Raw genomic sequence first — 19442 nt, forward strand, 5'->3', positions numbered from 1 at the left:
CAAAGCATATTTTGCTATTCAGCATTGTGCTACTAACTGGGCAGTCATCACTGTATGAAACAAATTAAATTTATATAATTTTTTCACACAAATAGAGCCTTCTTTTAGTGGTATTTGATCACCACTTTTTTTTCTATTTTTTATTATATAAATAAAAAAAGATCAAAAATTGAACAAGCAAAAAAAAAAAAAGGATATTTTCTACTTTCCATTATAAAACATACATGTATGTGACTGTGCATGTACCTGCCGCCTGCTCACACTATATTTACTGCGATCAGTCAGCAGGTGGTTAAGCATGTACAGTATCTCGCAAAAGTGAGTACACCCCTCAAATTTTTGTAAATATTTTATTCTATCTTTTCATGTGACAACACTGAAGAAATGTCACTTTGCTACAATGTAAAGTAGTGAGTGTACAGCTTGTATAACAGTGTAAATTTGCTGTCCCCTCAAAATAACTCAACACACAGCCATTAATGTCTAAACCGCTGACAACAAAAGTGAGTTCACCCCTAAGTGAAAATGTCCAAGTTGGGCCCAATTAGCCATTTTTCCTCCCTGGTGTCATGTGACCCGTTACAAGGTCTCAGGTGTGAATGGGGAGCAGGTGTGTTAAATTTGGTGTTATCGCTCCCACTCTCTCATACTGGTCACTGGAAGTTCAACATGACACCTCATGGCAAAGAACTCTCTGATGATCTAAAAAAAAGAATTGATGCTCTACATAAAGATGGCCTAGGCTATAAGAAGATTGCCAAGACCTAGAAACTGAGCTGCAGCAAGGTGGCCAAGACCATACAGCGGTTTAACAGGACAGGCTCCACTCAGAACAGGCCTCGCCATGGTCGACCAAAGAAGTTGAGTGCACGTGCTCAGCGCCATATCCAGAGGTTGTCTTTGGGAAATAGACGTATGAGTGCTACCAGCATTGCTGCAGAGGTTGAAGGGGTGGGGGGTCAGCCTGTCAGTGCTCAGACCATACACCGCACACTGCATCACATTGGTCTGCGTGACTGTTGTCCCAGAAGTAAACCTCTTCTAAAGATGATGCACAAGAAAGCCCGCAAACAGTTTTCTGAAGACAAGCAGACTAAGGACATGGATTACTGGAACTATGTCCTGTGGTCTGATGAGACCAAGATAAACGTATTTGGTTCAGATGGTGTCAAGCGTGTGTGGCGGCAACCAGGTGAGGAGTACAAAGACAAGTGTGTCTTGCCTACAGTCAAGTATAGTGGTGGGAGTGTCATGGTCTGGGGCTGCATTGGGCAGCTACAGTTCATTGAGGAATTATGAATGCCAACATGTACTGTGACATACTGAAGCAGAGCATGATCCCCTCCTTTCGGAGACTGGGCCGCAGGGCAGTATTCCAACATGATAACGACCCCAAACACACCTCCAAGACGTCCACTTCCTTGCTAAAGAAGATGAGGGTAAAGGTGATGTACTGGCCAAGCATGTCTCCAGACCTAAACCCTATTGAGCATCTGTGCTGCATCATCAAGCGGAAGGTGGAGGAACGCAAGGTCTCTAACATCCACCAGCTCAGTAATGTCACAAGGGTTAAGGCAGTGCTGGAAAATAATGGTGGCCACACAAAATATTGACACTTTGGGCCCAATTTGGACATTTTCACTTAGGGGTGTACTCACTTTTGTTGCCACCAGTTTAGACATTAATGGCTGTGTGTTGAGGGGACAGCAAATTTACACTGTTATACAAGCTGTACACTCACTACTTTACATTGTAGCAAAGTGTCATTTCTTCAGTGTGTTGTCACATAGAAAGATAGAATAAAATATTTACAAAAATGTGAGGGGTGTACTGACTTTTGTGAGATACTGTACATGCTGGCACAAACATTAATGGAGGATGGAGAATTTTGGTTCCAAAACTGACCAGTGTGTGTATAGGCCCATATTATATAATACCGCTGTGTTCTGATTCATATAAAATATGTGTCATAATGCAGCATGTTGTACACCCGTGTACAGTCACTCCGAGCATGGTAACCCCTCTAACATTTGGGGGGTTATTTACGAAAGGCAAATCCACTTTGCACTGAAAGTGCACTTGGAAGTACAGTCACTCTAAATCTAAGGGGTAGATCTGAAATGAGGGGAAGCTCTGCTGATTTTATCATCCAATCATGTGCAAGCTAAAATGCTGTTTTTTATTTTCCTTGCATGTCCCCCTCGGATCTACAGCGACTTTACTTCCAAGTGCACTTTCAGTGCAAAGTGGATTTTCCTTTAGTAAATAACCCCCTTTGTCTCTAGTATGGTAGTCTCACTGATAAAAATGGTATTTTATATAGTCTTATTGATAACATTGTGTCTGGCAAAATGACGTTATATCTGGGAGCATTCTTGTAACATGCATCACTCTCTGATAGCAAACATGGTTGCCTTTCCTAGGCCACTTGAACAAGCAATAGTATACAGCTGAAGTGGTCAGGTTACTCGATAAAGAAGGCCATCATTGCACTCTCCTACAGCAAAGGTTTAATGTCCTGCCCTGATACCAGCAGCCTGTTAAAATCTATGACACACTGAAATGTGCAGCTGCTAGACGCTGCATGCAAGTACAACCTGTTATGGATTTTGACAGGACATGGACAGCAGGGCCGGACATTGCACCTGTGCCTCCCAGGCCCCCGAAAACGCCAGGACTTGATGCATATGGGCCAGACATCTACTGTGCATCTAGCCTAATGCTACATAGCATTGTTAGAGATTGCTGACATACTGCTAGATATCACAGCCCATTTAGAAAGTACTGCTTCTGCTTCTCTTTGCTAGAACCCAAATGTTGCTCTTTAAAGGAGAAGTATAGCCAAAGCAAATTTGGCATTACTTCTCCTATGGATCATAGGAGTGCAGCAGATCCAGGCTGGGGAAAGATCCCGACCATATGGTCAGGATCCACCCAAATGCCTATCCCGACACCTGGCTCAGCCTCCCATTGATCTGCTGAGAGCCTGAGCCAGCCACCCCTGCCCCCTCCACAGCCCACCCAGTGCTCCAATGGACGCTGGAGGGGAGAGCAGAGAGCTGCTAACTGACAGTCACGGCTCTCTGCTCAGAACGGAGGGGAAGAACTGAGCAAAGATTGATTGCTCAGTTCTCCAAGGAGAGCCATCTAGGTGTGTATTATTTTTTTTATTTTGTTGATTCCCATACTTCTCTTTTAAGTATGAAGGGGCTGCATGTGGCCCTTGTGATGCAAATTAGGCACCAAGGATCTACAGTCCTAGTGCCCTACCTGCAGCCTTTTGGAGTATGATGTGCAGCCCTCGAACCTCAGCAGTCTTTAATGGGACCATTGATTAGGGTAATAATATTGATCTCTACTCACATTGTCTTCTGCAGCCTATTCCCATCCAAAAATGTCCACATTCTCTGACCCTCATTTCCTCTTTTAGGTTTGCAGTTTCTAATGGCCCTCTCAAGCATTAAATACTGTATATTAAACATTATGTGTGGCCCTTTGGTAATGTCAGAGGCCACATTTGAGGCTACCTTTAGCTCATAGAGAGAAGGGAATGAGGAACACCTACTAGCAAAAGTATGTAGACATAGGACATGCCCCTCACCATGACCCCCTAAATGAGAATTAACCCCCCAAAAAAGTATAGTTTAACCCACAAGTGCTTTTTTTTACCACTACTATTCCTTTATATTGGCTTTTCAAATTTACAAATGCAGAAATTTTGCATTTGGTTCAAAGGTTTAGCTCTGGGAAACACTGAAAGGTATAAAGTGCATTTTATATACAACTACATAGATCAGACCAAAATGAGGGACAAATGAGGAGGAAAGAGGGACAGAGGGACATTGTTACAAATCAGGGACCATCCCTCGAAATCAGGGACAGTTGGGAGCTATGACGTTGACAACCATTGGTCTGCAGTGATGTTTTTCGGATGTAGTGGATATTTCATTAACCTTCGGATTGCCCTGAATACAGATGTTATTCACTCCACACAACACCTTTCAGAAATGTATGCAACCCAGAAATCTCCCTTAAAGTTGTTATCCAAGCAAAACAGAGTATGGATGAGGCAGAGCCTCTGTGGTGTTTATTGCTGTTTGTGAGTCACTATGGAGACCGTTTAAAATTATTAAACAAGGAGTGGCAAGATCACAAGGTATAATTTTTGATAAAAGCTGCAGGTTTAAAAAAAATCAAAATGTACTTTTGAAATTATATGTTAAAGCTTATATGAGGTTTTAGTGATTGGGATTATACTGTATATACTTTAACATGAGGTAGTGTTAGTTACATTCAGCTGGACCTGTTTCGTAATGTTGAATAAAGTTTGGTGCTTATCCAAGCCACTTCTTCAGTTTTAATCCATTTGAGGAACATAGCCCGGCATTCATATCCATACAGGTAGCACAATCACCAATCACCATGGAATGCGTCAAGATAGATGTTGATTGTCCAAGAACAGGACAGGAGGTGTGCAAGTTGTGGAACCACCCTGTTCTGGCTACATAACCACCGTCCTTTGGTTTTTACGAAGTCTGCATGAGCGTTAATCCTTTGACTTACATTGCTTTAGGATAAGCTTTCGGGGTATGTCCCCTTCTTCAAGGTCCAAGCAGTACTGATTCACAAATCAGTACTGCTTGGACCTTGAAGAAGGGGACATACCCGGAAAGCTTGTCCTGAAAAATTGTATGTTAGTGCAAATAAAAAAAGTATCATGGACAGTACTTAATTTTCTCTGTCACAATTGCACTAATACGGCTACAATCAAATCAAGTACTTACATTGCTGAAATTGTAAACTGTTGCAAATCATCAAAGTATAACAGCATTATATGTGGAAGACAGAAAGTGTCGAAGACCACACTGCTTTTTAGAGATGATTGTTCCAGTTTGACATAGATGGCCTCTTTCAGAACTTTTCTGAATCAGTTGTCCTTTCTGTCCAGATGTGCAACTTACTGTCCTCTAAACCAGCGGCCCCCAACCCTTTTTGGCACCAGGGGCCGCTTGTGTGGAAGAAAATTTTGCCATGGACCAGGAGGGGGAAGGGGGCTGTGGTTGGGGGTTTGGCATTTGGGGGGGTGGGTTCTAGCGCTTCAGTCATCCTGACATCCTGGTTGATATGTTGTCAGGAAAATTGAAACGCATTATTTCTACTATTACATTGTAATAAATACTGAGGTACTTCAACTCACCGCAGCCCACAGATGCAGTTTGCCATTAGCCTGCCACCGCAACCACCAGATGCAGCTTGTCACTTTGTAAGGGTTTGTAAGGGTTTTGTGCGGTGAAAGAACTTACTAATAATAGTACAGCCTCTCCCCAGCGCTACAGCCTCGCAAGGAATCTATTTAGGGCGGGAAACCAGCACACGCGCACTTGATTTCAGGGTTCCATTCCTATGAGATCGAAGAATCTCATGGACGCGGACCCAACAGCGGTGATGCAAGCAATGATGTTCTGGTCTCTGCTTGCCTGCTGCTCACATCATTCAGGGTAGCATATGCGACCCAGGTTCAAGCAGGACATGGACTGGCACCGGTCTGTGGCCTAGGGGGTTGGGGATCCACTGCTCTCTTCTTTTATGTGTAGGAAAACGGATGAGTCTTGATCTGTAGAATGTGCCACCTATGCTGGACCATGCAGCTTTGATAGGTCTTTACATTTCCACTTCATCATATACTTCAGTTACTTCACTTGTGTTTGGGTGTTGGGTCTTTGGATATACAAGTTCATGTGTATTGCTCAGTTTGGAGACACGAGGATGCAATGTTTGATAAAGATTCTTCTGAGTTTTCGACACTCCAGGTATATACAGGATGACCATATTATTCTGTGTATTCTGCTTCTCCCCTCTGTTCAAGGGTCCCTTCTTTTTGCTTGATCCTGTGGATGATTTAATGAAAGGCCCAGTCTGGGTAGCCACAAACTTTCATCTGTCCTCCACATATAACATCTCTACCCCAGCAATTTGACAACTATTCACACCCTCAGCCAGATAAATCAAAGGATTGACACCTACTGTATGCAGACGTCATGACAGCAAAAGATTGGATTATATCTTCAACATTATAGAACAAGTCAAGTTAAATGGGACTGACTACTACTAGTTATATATAATCTGAATGAAATAGAACTTTAAGATAATAATTATAATTTAATAAACCAATGCCTCTTTTTTTTTTTTTTAGATTACGCTTTTTCATGCTGTTTATTTTATGCTGTTTTGCAGGTTTTGGGAAGCTGCTTAACCCCACCAATGTTAGGATGGATTCTGTAAACTTTAAGAACATACTAAGGTGGAACCCCCCCCCTGGCTTCACGGAAGATGAAGACATAGTTTACAAAGTGCAGTATAAACTGTAAGTTTCAGTCAATTAATTTATTTTGTTCAGTGAAACACATTAGAAGTAATGCCAATATTCCCTGAGATCTCATAATAATGGGGGTTCAATCGTTCTTATCTCACAAACACCACCCACAATCGCTAAATCCAGAAATACCTCCTATGAGCAAAATATCAATGTGTATACTATCATTTAAAGCAAAATAATCTAACCAGCAAAAAAAGATACAGGACATCAAATAATAAATGTACCCTAAATTTGTTATTAGCAGTAATTAGGGTTAAAGCCCAATTTCAGGTAGGATTTTTTTTTTTATCTTGGATTATTCAGGGAAGAGTTAGAACTTACATCCGCTTTTTATTGATATCTGTGACCCCCCGTTTGTGGAGATCTCCCTTTCCTTCTTGTGAAGTCAATGAGATTCGAAGTAGGAAGACTTGGAAGTACATGAGACCCTCGGTCCGTAACATTGCTGTCTGTAGCCAATTTCCCTCACTTCTTGTCGTGTCCTCAAACATGAGTTAATTAGTCAAGATACAAATTCATTCCAATGTAAGATCAGTTAGTAGACTTTGTAAAAGACCTGACACTTTAGTAGGGGCAGAACTCTCCTGCTGCAGATGAACACTGTTTTTCATCATTCAGTTGGTAAAACCCTGATGAAATGGGTTCTGGTATCCAAAATGCATTGGCTCCTTTGTAAGGTTATCTACTTGACCTTATTTTGAAATAAATTTGTAGCTTGATTATTAACTTGTGGAGTGGTGCTTCAATCTCAGATCCGTTTAGTTGTAATACAAACCATGGAAACTGTGAGACCATTTGGTGTGTAGAATCCAGACACCCTGTTCGAACACCACTGGATACCAATAGTATAATCCTAGGGTTCCAGCACTACTTATCCATCCACCTGACAAAGTTTCCAACTTTTTCAAACTCTATCAAAACTGGGTATGGCTGGGCTTTTATTACAAGGTCTGTAGATGCTGAAGTGTAAACATGAATCAAGTAATAACATACCTTTATATTTTTATACCATAAAGGTTATCCTTATGTCCTGGAAGGACACCCCAGATATAACAATAGAAACTATGGTTAAAGAGGAAGTAAACCCTGATGTGTTTTACTTGCTCTTTTGCTCCCTGTAAAGCCTACAAATTAAAAGCATAATGGGCTAGTATGCATTACCTTCTAGCCCATTATGTGACACTTACCTGCAAACGAATCCATCACTGTCCCCTGTGCAGGCTGCATCCATCTTCACCCCTCTTCCTTCTGGGGGGGCTACGGACTCCGGCTATGTGACTGGCCAGTAACGGCACATGCTGGGGGAAGAAACGGCACGGAGGTCCGTTTCTTCACAGCGCATGCGCCGATTACATCATCGGCGCACTACAAGTGAAATATCTCCTAAAAGGCGCACGTTTAGGAGATATTTCCACTACCTATAGTTAAGCCTTATTCTAGGCTCAGCTATAGTTAAAAGTCACTAGGGAGGGTTTATAACCACTTTAAAGGTAATCTTTCACTATATAAATTGACCTTTAAACTTAGGAAGAAACTCTAAACCTTTAGGAAAGTGTGACAGACAGTCCTCTTACTGCTGCCTTTGTAGAACCAGGAATGTAATTGTATAATTGTATCATTCAATGACTCGTGTCTATTAATGATTGTTACTAGGTGCACCAACTGTACATTTATGTCGATATTAGCTTGTGTATCCTAGACTGAATGTACAGGACATTAGGCTGTGAATTTTTTTTTTTTCTGACCGGTTTTGTTTGTGGGCCCCATGAGCTCTAATGTCTTGTTTTTGGTTTTCATTTGTATTTTTTTTTTTGTATTTAAAATGAGTATAGGACTCAAACGTCTTTTAAATAAAATCTTTAAAAAATTTTTTAAAAACCATAATATTTTTTACACCCATAAAAACAAAAGTCTTGCCTGCTATCTCCCCTTCTTTTTGCTCTATCTCTGGAACCCTTTCTTTGCACAATTCGTTTAAATCCAGATATCATGGGCATTGCCACAGGTAACTCCCAACATAAGATATCAGCATATGCTGATTATCTTCTCTTCTCCTTGACTAATCCTGTAGTATCACTTTCTAACCTCATTAGAGAGTTCGAGATTTATGGAGCACTTTCTAATTTAAAGATCATCTTTGATAAATCAGCAGCGATGGGCGTCAAAATCGCCCCCACTCTTTTAACTTCTTTAAATCTACTTAGAAATTTAAATGGTCGGACAGTGCTCTTAAATATTTGGGTATGTATATTCCTTGTAATTTAGCACATACCTACAAGCTTAATTTCCAACCTCTATCTAAGACCTGCGTCTTATTGGAGAGTTGGCATAAAGGCATGCACTCCTTTGCCGATACAGATACCACCACATTACTTCAAACAAGTACACTCGCTTTTTATTAAATTCATTTAGGCACATTGGAAAGCTCGCCTCCCCAGACATTACCTTACGTTACGCAAACATTATGGGGGTTTAGCTCTCCCAGATGTGAGGAACTATTACCTAGCTGTGCATCTTGGTAGGGTCATTGATTGGAACCGACATTTTAAGGATAAACTTTGGACACAATTGGAAAAAACTCACACTCTTCCCGCTAAAAGGAGCCTTGTGGTGTTTTTATCTCTTACCCACGGTGCTCAAAGCTCACCCCCTATTTGGCACCACACTCAGTGTGTGCTTTAAGACGGTCTTTCCAGCTTCCCACTCCACTCATGACTCTCCTCTGTTTCCCATATTGGGCAACCCGGCGTTTTCCTTTGGGACTTGGAAGGTCTGAGTTCCAGACACTCTCTCAAATGGGTTGAGCATCTCATTTTTTGGAAGGGGATCATTGGCCTTCCATTTCGCCATTGATGAGTGCTTCTGGCTGTTTTCAACTTTATTTTTGGAACACTCTGCAATTGCATCACTTCTTACATTCTATTGCAAATCCTACCTTTTTCAACCGTAACTTAACGACCTTTGAGGATTATTGCCAAGACAAAGGAATTCTGACACAGGTGTTATCCAAAACTTATACCTTGCTAAATTCCCCCCTTGAACAACCACAACTGTATTTCTTACAAAAATGAGAAGTAGACTTAAACCGATCCTTTACGGTACTCCAACAACAAAATATCCTTAGATTTTCCCTAAAAGAGAAGTATGGGTTTTATTTATTTTTTTAGATTTATACTTACCTAGGTGGATGCAGCATCGGACCGATACTGCGTCTGTTTCCTGCCGCCTCTTCACTGAGAACCGAGGCACCGAACATTGCCGATGGCTCGGTTCTCTCACCTCCGGCAGCAGAGAGCTGCTGCCTGTCAGTCATTGGAGCGCTGAGCTGTGGAGGGACAGGGAGCGGCCATCTCAGCGGCTTGCTGAAAGGCTAAGACTGCCATCAGTCCAGGCAGCTGGCAGATCCAGACTTCCTAAGTCGGGATGAGGCGGTGCCTGGACTGATTCCAGTGATGTCAGCGGAGAGCAGACTTCAGACCATTCTCCGCTGAAAACGGGTCACAGGAGTGCAAAACTAATTGCACTCCTGTGACCCAGAGGGAAGCCCAGCTAAACAAGCTCAGGCTGGGCTTCTCCTTTAAAGTCGTCAATTTGTACGAAAATACAGGAGTCTAATTAGAAAATCCTGACTAGGTGGAATTATACACCTCAGTTACTGCAGAAATACTACCTGACCACTGATAAATGTTGGAGATGCCAGACGGACAAAGGAATGCGCCTCCATATATTTTGATCCTGCCCCAAGTTGAAACCTTTTTGGACGACCAGAATATCACTCAAAAATCCACAGTCTTTAGGATTTCTGATGATCCTGCTTTCTTTTTACTCCATATTACCACAATACCAGCGAAACAATACCAAAAATCAATTGGGTTGAATGCTGCCAAATCCTGCATCCCCCCACTTTGCAAAAAGCAGGCGCCTCCCTCTATTGGGACTTGGTTGCGCAAAATGGGGGATATACATAAACTGGAGGACTTGATCCTCACGGCGCAGAACAAGCAGGAAAAACATACAAAAACATGGAGGCTATGGAATATGTTTATTCTATCTGATGAAGGGGTGGCTTTATAGTTTATAGTGAACGCTTAGATTGCTTATGCAGATAGTGGAAGTTCCTCGCCCCCCAGGTTCCCCCCTCCTTCTTTTATGTGGCTCTTTCCATATTCATTTTCTTCTAATCATCTTTTCCTATTTTTCTGTTTCTTTACTTTTTTCGTGCTGTTTTTTTCTTTCTTCTGTTCCTTGGAACACATAATGAACTGATGGGATTGTGCAGTTCAAACCACATCTCGTGGCGTTTTTACATTGTTTGCATGCAACAAAATAAGAAGTCTTTTTTTTCTTGTTGTAGACATCCCTTTTATTATAGTACTTTATGATAAGTTGATATTGCATCATATTGACCAAATTGTTGGGAATAATGTACATTCTCTGTGCGGAATTGTCCACAATTACTTTGTGTAGCTGATGTAATTGAACTTGCCTTCCCTGAGTTCTAAACTAATAAAATTATATTTGAAAAAAAATAAAAAATAAAAGTCTGACATTGTCTTACAACCAACATCTTGTTGCATACATCCCTCCGTCATCCCATAACACCAATGGATTTTATTTGCAAAAGTCTATAACACTTTCAGTATTGCTTGGTGGTGGGATTGAGCTTGACACATTTCGTTTTTGTAGTCTAAATCAAAAAATATAGTATGTGTATAATTGTAATACATATCATATGTTGTAATCATTAACCACTAACATTCTACGTGTGATTCAGCTGTTAGCACTTATGCGGCGTACACACGAGCGGACTTTACGGCAGACTTTGCCCGGCTGACTTTTCCACGGACTTTACGACGGACTTTCTGAATGAACGGACTTGCCTACACACAATCCACCAAAGTCCGTCGAATTCATATGTGATGACGTACGACTGGACTAAAACAAGGAAGTTCATAGCCAGTAGCCAATAGCTGCCCTAACGTGGCTTTTTGTCCATCGAACTAGCATACAGACGAGCGGACATTTTTCGACCGGACTCGATTTCAACGGATTGATTTAAAACATGTTTCAAATCTAAGTCCGTCCAACTTTTGAGAAAACAAAGTCCGCTGGAGCCCACACACGATCGAATTGTCTGACGAAATCCAGTCCGCCGGGCAAAGTCTGACGTAAAGTCCGCTCGTGTGTACGCGGCATTACTCATATTGTAGTAGCATGACCGCAAGCCAGCCAACAATAAAAACATATTATTTGTTGGTTGCCTTCTATGCCTTGTCACGTCTCTCTTGTCAGTCTCCCAGCCTGTGACCGGTAAATGAAAAGAGAAGCAATAGACTGAAAAGTCTATCTCTCTGTCACTCTGCTCAATACTTCTATCACAGCTGATTGGTTCCTTGTGCTGCTTCTCCTTCTCTGTCAGACAGATACCAAGTCAAACACAGAAACTTACACTGCTTACATATAGTAAATATAAATATCAATTAATACAGAGCTGTAATAGTTTGTGTACTTTTTATCTCCCTGGAGTGTTGAAGAATTGCTTTCATTGTGTGTATGTACATTATCAAGAAACGCATTTGTAAAAATGACAATTTGCCATTTAGATACAATCATTATTTTTCTTTATGTTTTTTTTTTTGCAGTGATGTCAATAAACAGATGAAATACACAGATGTCTGTATGACTAGGGACCTGGAGTGTGATTTAACTTATATCACTTATACATTTGATGCAAGAGTGAGTGCAGCAGTGGGTGACAACCAGTCGGACTGGGTGACAATACGCTTTGAACCCGAGAGTAAAAGTACGTATATTTACTCTGTAAACCAGCTAATGGTTTGTGTAAGTATGTGGATGACAACTTCCTTGAATGTCACCAAGGGCGTGATTTCAACAGGTGCTCATCTATGAATATTTGGAGGAATTCTTTATCTATTTCTTTACCTACATTCTGATTGGTTAATCATTTAACTGAGTCATAGGGGGCACCACTAAGGAGACTTTGTAGCAACACTTTACTAACACCATAATAAAATTATAAGGTAGTCCAACAGATCCCTTTACTAACCCACTGCACAGGCACCACCAATGATGCATCTTCTCCGGACCCATCAGATGTGAAGAGCCTGGTGCCCATCATTGCTGGCCTTTTATTTCGACAGCAAAGACCATTTGTTGAGCCCCATCTCTTGGGGGTTAGTTTTTATTTTATTTTTATTTATTTTTTTAGCACAACCATTCTGCTGATCCACAAGTGGTGCAAAAGCAGAGCTAAGGACAGGAATTTGGTCGAAGGAATAATAGCAGCCTATTTGGGGCATATGCCAAGGTGAAGACAGTGGGTGGGTCAACTGTACATTGTTCTTAGTGTGCAGACCCTGTCATCAAGATAGCACATTTGTCGGACAGACCCTGGCACAAGTATTGACCTAACCATGTTCTTAAAGCCGTTGTAGAGGTAAAGAAATATTACTGCCAACCTCTCTGTTCTACCAATCAATCCTACACTGTGTAAATGTTTGTATAAAATGATGCCTGTCACATGACCTCCGGCCACTCTCCTCCTCCGATCTAAGGACTACAGCGGGAGGGGCCAAGACCCCCTCTGAGGTCACGGGACCTCTATGCTGGCCGCTCAGCTGAAGCCCTTAGATGGGGGAGGAGAGTGGCCTGAGGTCACGTGACTGGCCATAAAAAGATCTGAGATAAGGTATTTACAGGCATCGTTTTATTCAAATATTTACGCAGTATAGGATCGATTGATAAAACAGGGGGACTGTCAGTAATATCTCTTTACCTTTACTGCCAGCTACTAATAGCAGCAGGAGAGGGGAGGGGGCAGAGGCGGTTCACATACACAGGAGCTGACAGGCAGGGAGGGAGGAGGAGAGAGGAGAGCAGGGGATGACGGAGACACGTAAACTGACCACTGTAATCAGGGATCAGCAGCCATGATTACCATGGTCAGTACACACAGGGGGGACACAGGAACAGAGCAGGCAAGATCAACCAGGTTTTTACAGCTTAGAGAGGGACAGATTAGACAGCACAAGCACTGTGCTGTTTAATCTGCTATAAGGCAGCAGGATCTTTTATTTTATTTTTATTTTTTTAGAGTTACAACCTCTTTAAAACAGTCCACACACCCTGTCTTTTTATGGTATTGCGCAGACCCTAGCCTTAAATTCGCACATGCATCACGCAGACCCTGTTTTTGACTTGCTACATGCATATAGCAGATCCTGTCCTCAAATGGACACATGCAGCAAGCAGACCCTGTCCTCTAAAAGGGAACATGTAAAAAGTGGATCTTGTATCTGAAATGGCACATGCATTGAACATACCCTGTTCTTGAACTGACAAAAGGACTGTCAAACTGCCTTTGAATTGATGCATGCATCAAGCAGACCCTATCTTTGAATTGCCACATGCATCAGGCAAACCCTAGCCCGGACTGGTTCTTTATGCAGATAGTCTTTGAATTGGCATGTCCTTTGGGAAGACTTTGTGTTTTAATTTTTGTATGCATCAAGCTGACTCTGTGCTCATTATGGCCCATGCATCCACCAGACCCAGTCTTTGCATTGGCTCTATTCTTTTTTTTCCATTCTATTCTATTGTGTTCCTTTATTTTCTATTTTATTTTATTCAGTTTTCTTATTTTCTATTCTTTTTTTGTTCTGTTTTACCCTATTATTTTCCATTCTATTCTATTCCTTTATTTTCGATTCTATCCATTTATTTTATATTCTGTTGTTTTTCTATTCTATTGTTTTTCTACTTTTTTGTATTATATTATATTCTTTTCTATTCTATTCCTTTATTTTCTATTCTATCCCTTTATTTTCTATTACATTTTTTCTATTCTTTTCTATTCTATCCCTTTATTTTCTTTTATATTCTATTCTCTTTGGAAATTCAGATTCAAAATAGATTTGAAAATTATTCAGATTCGATTCGAAAACTATTTAAATTTGATTTCAAAACTATTCGAATTCAATTCAAAAACTAGTCAAATTTCGTCCAAAATGTTTTTTCGTTATTTTGGATTTGTTTAAATTTGTTACTGTTGTGATTCCAAAATTCAGATACATCTAAATTTACGAATAATGGAAAATTTGTCCGAATTTTTATTCGGTACAAAACGAAACACACATGTCTACCTGCCGCTCACCTCATTCAGTGCGGCTTGTGCAGCCCAGCTTCAAGCAGGGCACAGACTGGCACCGGTCTGCGGCCTGGAAGGAAAACTTATGAGTCTTGACCTGTAGAGTGTGCCACCTATGCTGGGTCATTAACTTTTCACAGTTTTTTTTCTCCCAAATGTACAGGTCTTTGCATTCCCACTTCATCATATACCAAGTTACTTCACTTGTGTTTGGGTGTTGGGTCTTTGGATATACAAGCTTTTGTCCCAGTGTATTTCTAAGTTTGGAGACACAAGGATGCAATGCTTGATAAAGATTTTTTTGAGTTTTTGACACTCCAGGTACATACAGGATGATCATATTTTTCTGTGTATAAGGGTCCCTTCTTTTTGCTTAATCTTGTGTATGTTTTAATAAAAGGCCCAGACTGGGTAGCCAAAACCTATCATCTTTCCTCCACATATAATGCGATGTCATCATCTCTACCCCACCTAGGCAGATGTCATGACAGCAAAAGATTGGATCATCTCTTCAACATTGCAGAATAAGTCAGGTTGAATGTGACTAACTACTACTAGTTATATATAACCTGAATGAAGTAGAACTTTAACACAATAATTATAACTGAATAAACCAATGCCTCTTTTGTTTACATTAAGCCTTTTCGTGCGGTTTATTTTGTGCTGTTTTGCAGGTTTTTGGAAGCTACTTGAACCCACCAATGTCAGGATGGATTCTATAAACTTTAAGAACATTCTAAGGTGGAACCCCCCACCTGGCTTCACGGAAGATGAAGATGTAGTATATACAGTGCAGTATAAACTGTAAGTTTCAGTCAATTCATTTCTTTTGTTCAGTGAAACACATTAGAAATACCTGCCATTATTCCCTGATATCTCAAAATAATGTGGGTTAAATCGTCCTTATCTCCCCAAACACCTCTCACAGTTGCCAAAACTGGAAAAATAGCACCTTCTATGAGCAAAATACCAGTGTGTATACTATCACTGAAAGCAAAGTAATCTATCCTGCAGAAAAGGATACAAAACAAATAATACATTTACCCTAAATTACCCTAAAAAACCCAATTTCAGGTAGGATATTTTTTTAAAAAGCGGATTACACAGTGAATGGTTAGAAAATACATCAGTTTTTATACTTATCTGCAACCACAATTTAGGGAGATCTCTCTTTCCTTGTGAGGTCACAGAGATTTGAAGTAGGAAGAATTGAGGGTGCATTTGTCCCTCTGTCCTTAACTTTGCTGTCTGTAGCTAATTTCTCTCAGTTCCTGTCTCCTCAGGACATGAATAGTCAAAATTCAAATTCATTCCAATGTCAAGATACAAATTCATTCCAATGTAATATCAGGTAGTAGACCCTTTAAAAGACCCAACACGTTTTGGGGGGCCAGAACTTGCTCTCAAACCTATTGCTGACGAACACTGTTCGTTCTCCACCCAAAAATGGAACTTACGCTTTTCGGAATCCCCCCCCCTCCGGTGTCACATTTTGCACCTTTCAGGGGGGAGGGGGGAGTAGATACCTGTTTAATACAGGTATTTTGCTCCCACTTCCGGGCATAGATAGCCGAGCCACCTGCAGGTATCTACGCCCACTCTGTCCCCCCCCCTGCTGTCTTCTGGGAGACACACAGGTCCCAGAAGACAGCAGGGACCAGTGGCATCACGCATGCACAGTAGGGAACCAGGAGGTGAAGCCGCTAGATGGCGATGCCTCCACCCGAGAGCCGAGGGACGGGTCGGCTTTGGGTGCCGACATCGCGGGCGCCCTGGACAGGTAAGTGTCCTTATTTTAAAAGTCAGCAGCTGCAGTATTTGTAGCTGCTGACTTAAAAAAAAAAAATTAGGTGGAACTCCGCTTTAATCATTGAGTTGGTAAAACCCTGATGAAATGGGCAAGTTCTGGTTTCCAAAATGCATTGGCTCCTTTATGAAATTATCTACATTGTTTAAAAAATTAAAGGAACAATTTGCAAACATTTCAAACAAACTTCTTTCACGTTGTCATTATGGGGTATTGTTTGTAGAATTTTGAGGAAAATATTTTTTTTAATCAATTTTTGAATAAGGCTGTAACATAACAAAATGTGGAAAAAGGGAAGTGCTGTGAATACTTTCCGGATACACTGTATAGTGATATGGACTGGGTAATGTGTTAGGAACAATAGGATGCCACCTCATTTGATAGAAATTAAAATTATCAACCTACAGAGGGCTGCATTCAAAGACACCCCAAAAAAAACGTGATAACATGATGCAGCAGGCTAGTCCATTTTGCTGAAATTGCATTGCAGCAACTCAAAATGATACTCAGTAGTTTGTATGGCCCCCACGTGCATGTATGCATGTCTGACAACGTTGAGGCATGCTCCTATTGAGACGACTGATTTTGTCCTGGGGTATTTCCGCCCAGATCTGGACCAGGGTATTACTGAGCTCCTGAACAGACTGAGGTGCAACCTGGCAGAGTCGGATGGGCCGAAACATAATGTCCCAGAGGTGTTCTATTGGATTTAGGTCAGGAGAGTGTGGGGGCCATTCAATGGTATCAATTCCTTCATCCTCCAGGAACTGGCTGCATACTGTCGCCACATGAGGTTGGGCATTGTCATGCACCAGGAGAAACATGGACCCACTGCACCAGCATAGGGTCTGACAGTGGGTCCAAGGATTTCTTCCCGATACCTAATGGCAGTCAGGGTTCTATTGTCTAGCCTGTAGAGGTCTGTGCGTCCCTCCCCAGTCCATCACTGACCCGCCACCAAACTGGTCATGCTGAACGATGTTATAGGCAGCATAACATTCTCCACAGCTTCTCCAGACCCTTTCACATCTCTCACATGTGCTCAGGGTGAACCTGCTCTCATCTGTGAATAGCACAGGGCGCCAGTGCCAGACCTGCCAACTGTGGTGTTCAATGGCAAATGCCAATCGAGGTCCGCGGTGCGGGGCAGTGAGCGCAGGGCCCACTAGAGGACATCGGGCCCTCAGGTCACCCTTGTGGAGTCTGTTTCTGATTGTTTGGTCAGAGACTTTCACAAACAGTGGCTTGCTGGAGGTCATTTTGTAGGGCTCTGACAGTGCTCATCCTGTTTCTCCTTGTACAAAGGAGCAGATACCAGCCCTGCTCATGGGTTAAGGACCTTTTACGGCTCTGTCCTGCTCTCCTAGAGTTACTGCCTGTCTCCTGGAATCTCCTCCATGCTCTTGAGACTGGGAGACACAGCAACCCTTCTGGCAATGGCACTTATTGATGTGGCATCCTGGAGGAGTTGGACTGCCTGAGCAACATCTATAGGGTCCAGGTATCGCCTGATGCTACCAGTAGTGACACTGGCCCTAGCCAAATACAAAACTAGTGAAAATCAGTCAGAAAAGATGAGTAGGGAAAATAAATACCTCCACCTGTAAAATCATTCTGGTTTTGGAGGTCGTCTCATTGTTGCCCATCTAGTGCACCTGTTGTTAATTTCATTAACACCAAACCAGTTGAAACTGATTAACAACCCCCTTAGCTACTTAACTGACCAGATCAATATCCCAGGAGTTTATTTGACTTGATGCTATACTCTGATTAAAAATAATCATTTTTTTGAGCAGTGTATATGACTTTATATTGGAATAAATTTATATGTAGACTAATAACTTGTAGAGTGGCACTTCGATCTCAGATCCATTTAGTTGTAATACAAACCAATGAAAACGGTAGATCCTTTGGTGTGTAAAAGCTGCCGACGAGATTTCAGACACCCTTTTTTAACACAATTGCAGCACAATTGGATACCGATAGCACAATCCTAGGGTTCTAGCACTACTTATCCATCAACCTAAAGAAGATTCCAACTTTTTCCAACTCTATCAAAACTGGGTATGGCTGGACTTTTATTACAAGGTTTGTAGACGCTGTCTACAAACCTTGTAATAAAAGTCCAGCCATACCGAGTTGTAAAAATTAATCAAGTAATATAATACCCATCAACAGTTTAATTTATGGTTAGAGTCACTATTATGCACATACCAAAGTTAAATCTTGGTCTGATCTGACCAGAGCACCTTCTTCCACATGTTTGCTGTGTCCCCCAAATGGCTTCTCGCAAACTGCAAATGGGACTTCCTATGGCTTTCTTTCAACAGAGGCTTTTTTTTTTTTTTAGTAAACTATTTCAGACCCCTCCCTTTGGGCCAAGAGGGGGATTACTACACTGAAACATGTAATGATGGATTGTAAAATTATGCCATTCCAGGACCTGCTGCACCTATATTTGGTACCTAGGTCCTTTGAATTCTGCAACTGCGGCATGCCTTATCCTTGAATCTGACTCTATTGAGCACCTCCTGACCTCCAGTGTGATGGGGAAACCTCTATCCTACCTTTATTTGTACCTGTCTGTGGCCTATGACACCAAGCCGACTCACTCATTAGATAAGTAGAAAGCGGATATTTCTACCCTTGGGGTAGAGGAATGGGAGGACTGCATTTCCTCCTTCATCCCCTCCATGATCTCAGCCAGGGACAGGTTTATACGACTTAAATTTCTCCATAGGGCATACTATACCCCTCAGGGACTTGCTAGCATCTATTCCCAATATGATCTGGTCCTGCCCTAAGATTCACCGATACTGGGCAGCCACGGCTGAAACCCTGAGTGACATATGTGGCTCGACCATTAATCTCAACCAAGAACACAGCAAACAGGCTTTGTGCAGTAGAACAGTGATGTGATCATCAAAATCCAGTATCAAGAAGTATCGACTCAGGATATCGTAGTGTCGCATCACACGAGATATCATGAAAGTAAAAAAACTCTTATAGTGTAGTAGTTAGTAGTTACTATATAAATAATAAAAGTGAAAACCCATGCCAAAAAATTATAAACAGTGTACACTTGTGATTCA

General features: G+C 41.5%; 1 protein-coding gene across 1 annotated transcript in view; it reads left to right on the forward strand.

Moving 5' to 3' along the window:
- Positions 1-19442, forward strand: part of LOC141129243 (interleukin-10 receptor subunit beta-like) — a 67158-nt gene that overhangs the window by 13903 nt on the left and 33813 nt on the right. The window contains exons 2-4 of the mRNA XM_073617153.1: positions 6235-6364; positions 12019-12179; positions 15218-15347. Coding sequence (XP_073473254.1) covers positions 6235-6364; positions 12019-12179; positions 15218-15347 — 421 coding nt within the window. The remainder of the gene's footprint in view (positions 1-6234; positions 6365-12018; positions 12180-15217; positions 15348-19442) is intronic.

Source organism: Aquarana catesbeiana, linkage group LG02 (genome assembly GCF_042186555.1).
Source record: "Aquarana catesbeiana isolate 2022-GZ linkage group LG02, ASM4218655v1, whole genome shotgun sequence".
Lineage (NCBI taxonomy): Eukaryota > Metazoa > Chordata > Amphibia > Anura > Ranidae > Aquarana > Aquarana catesbeiana.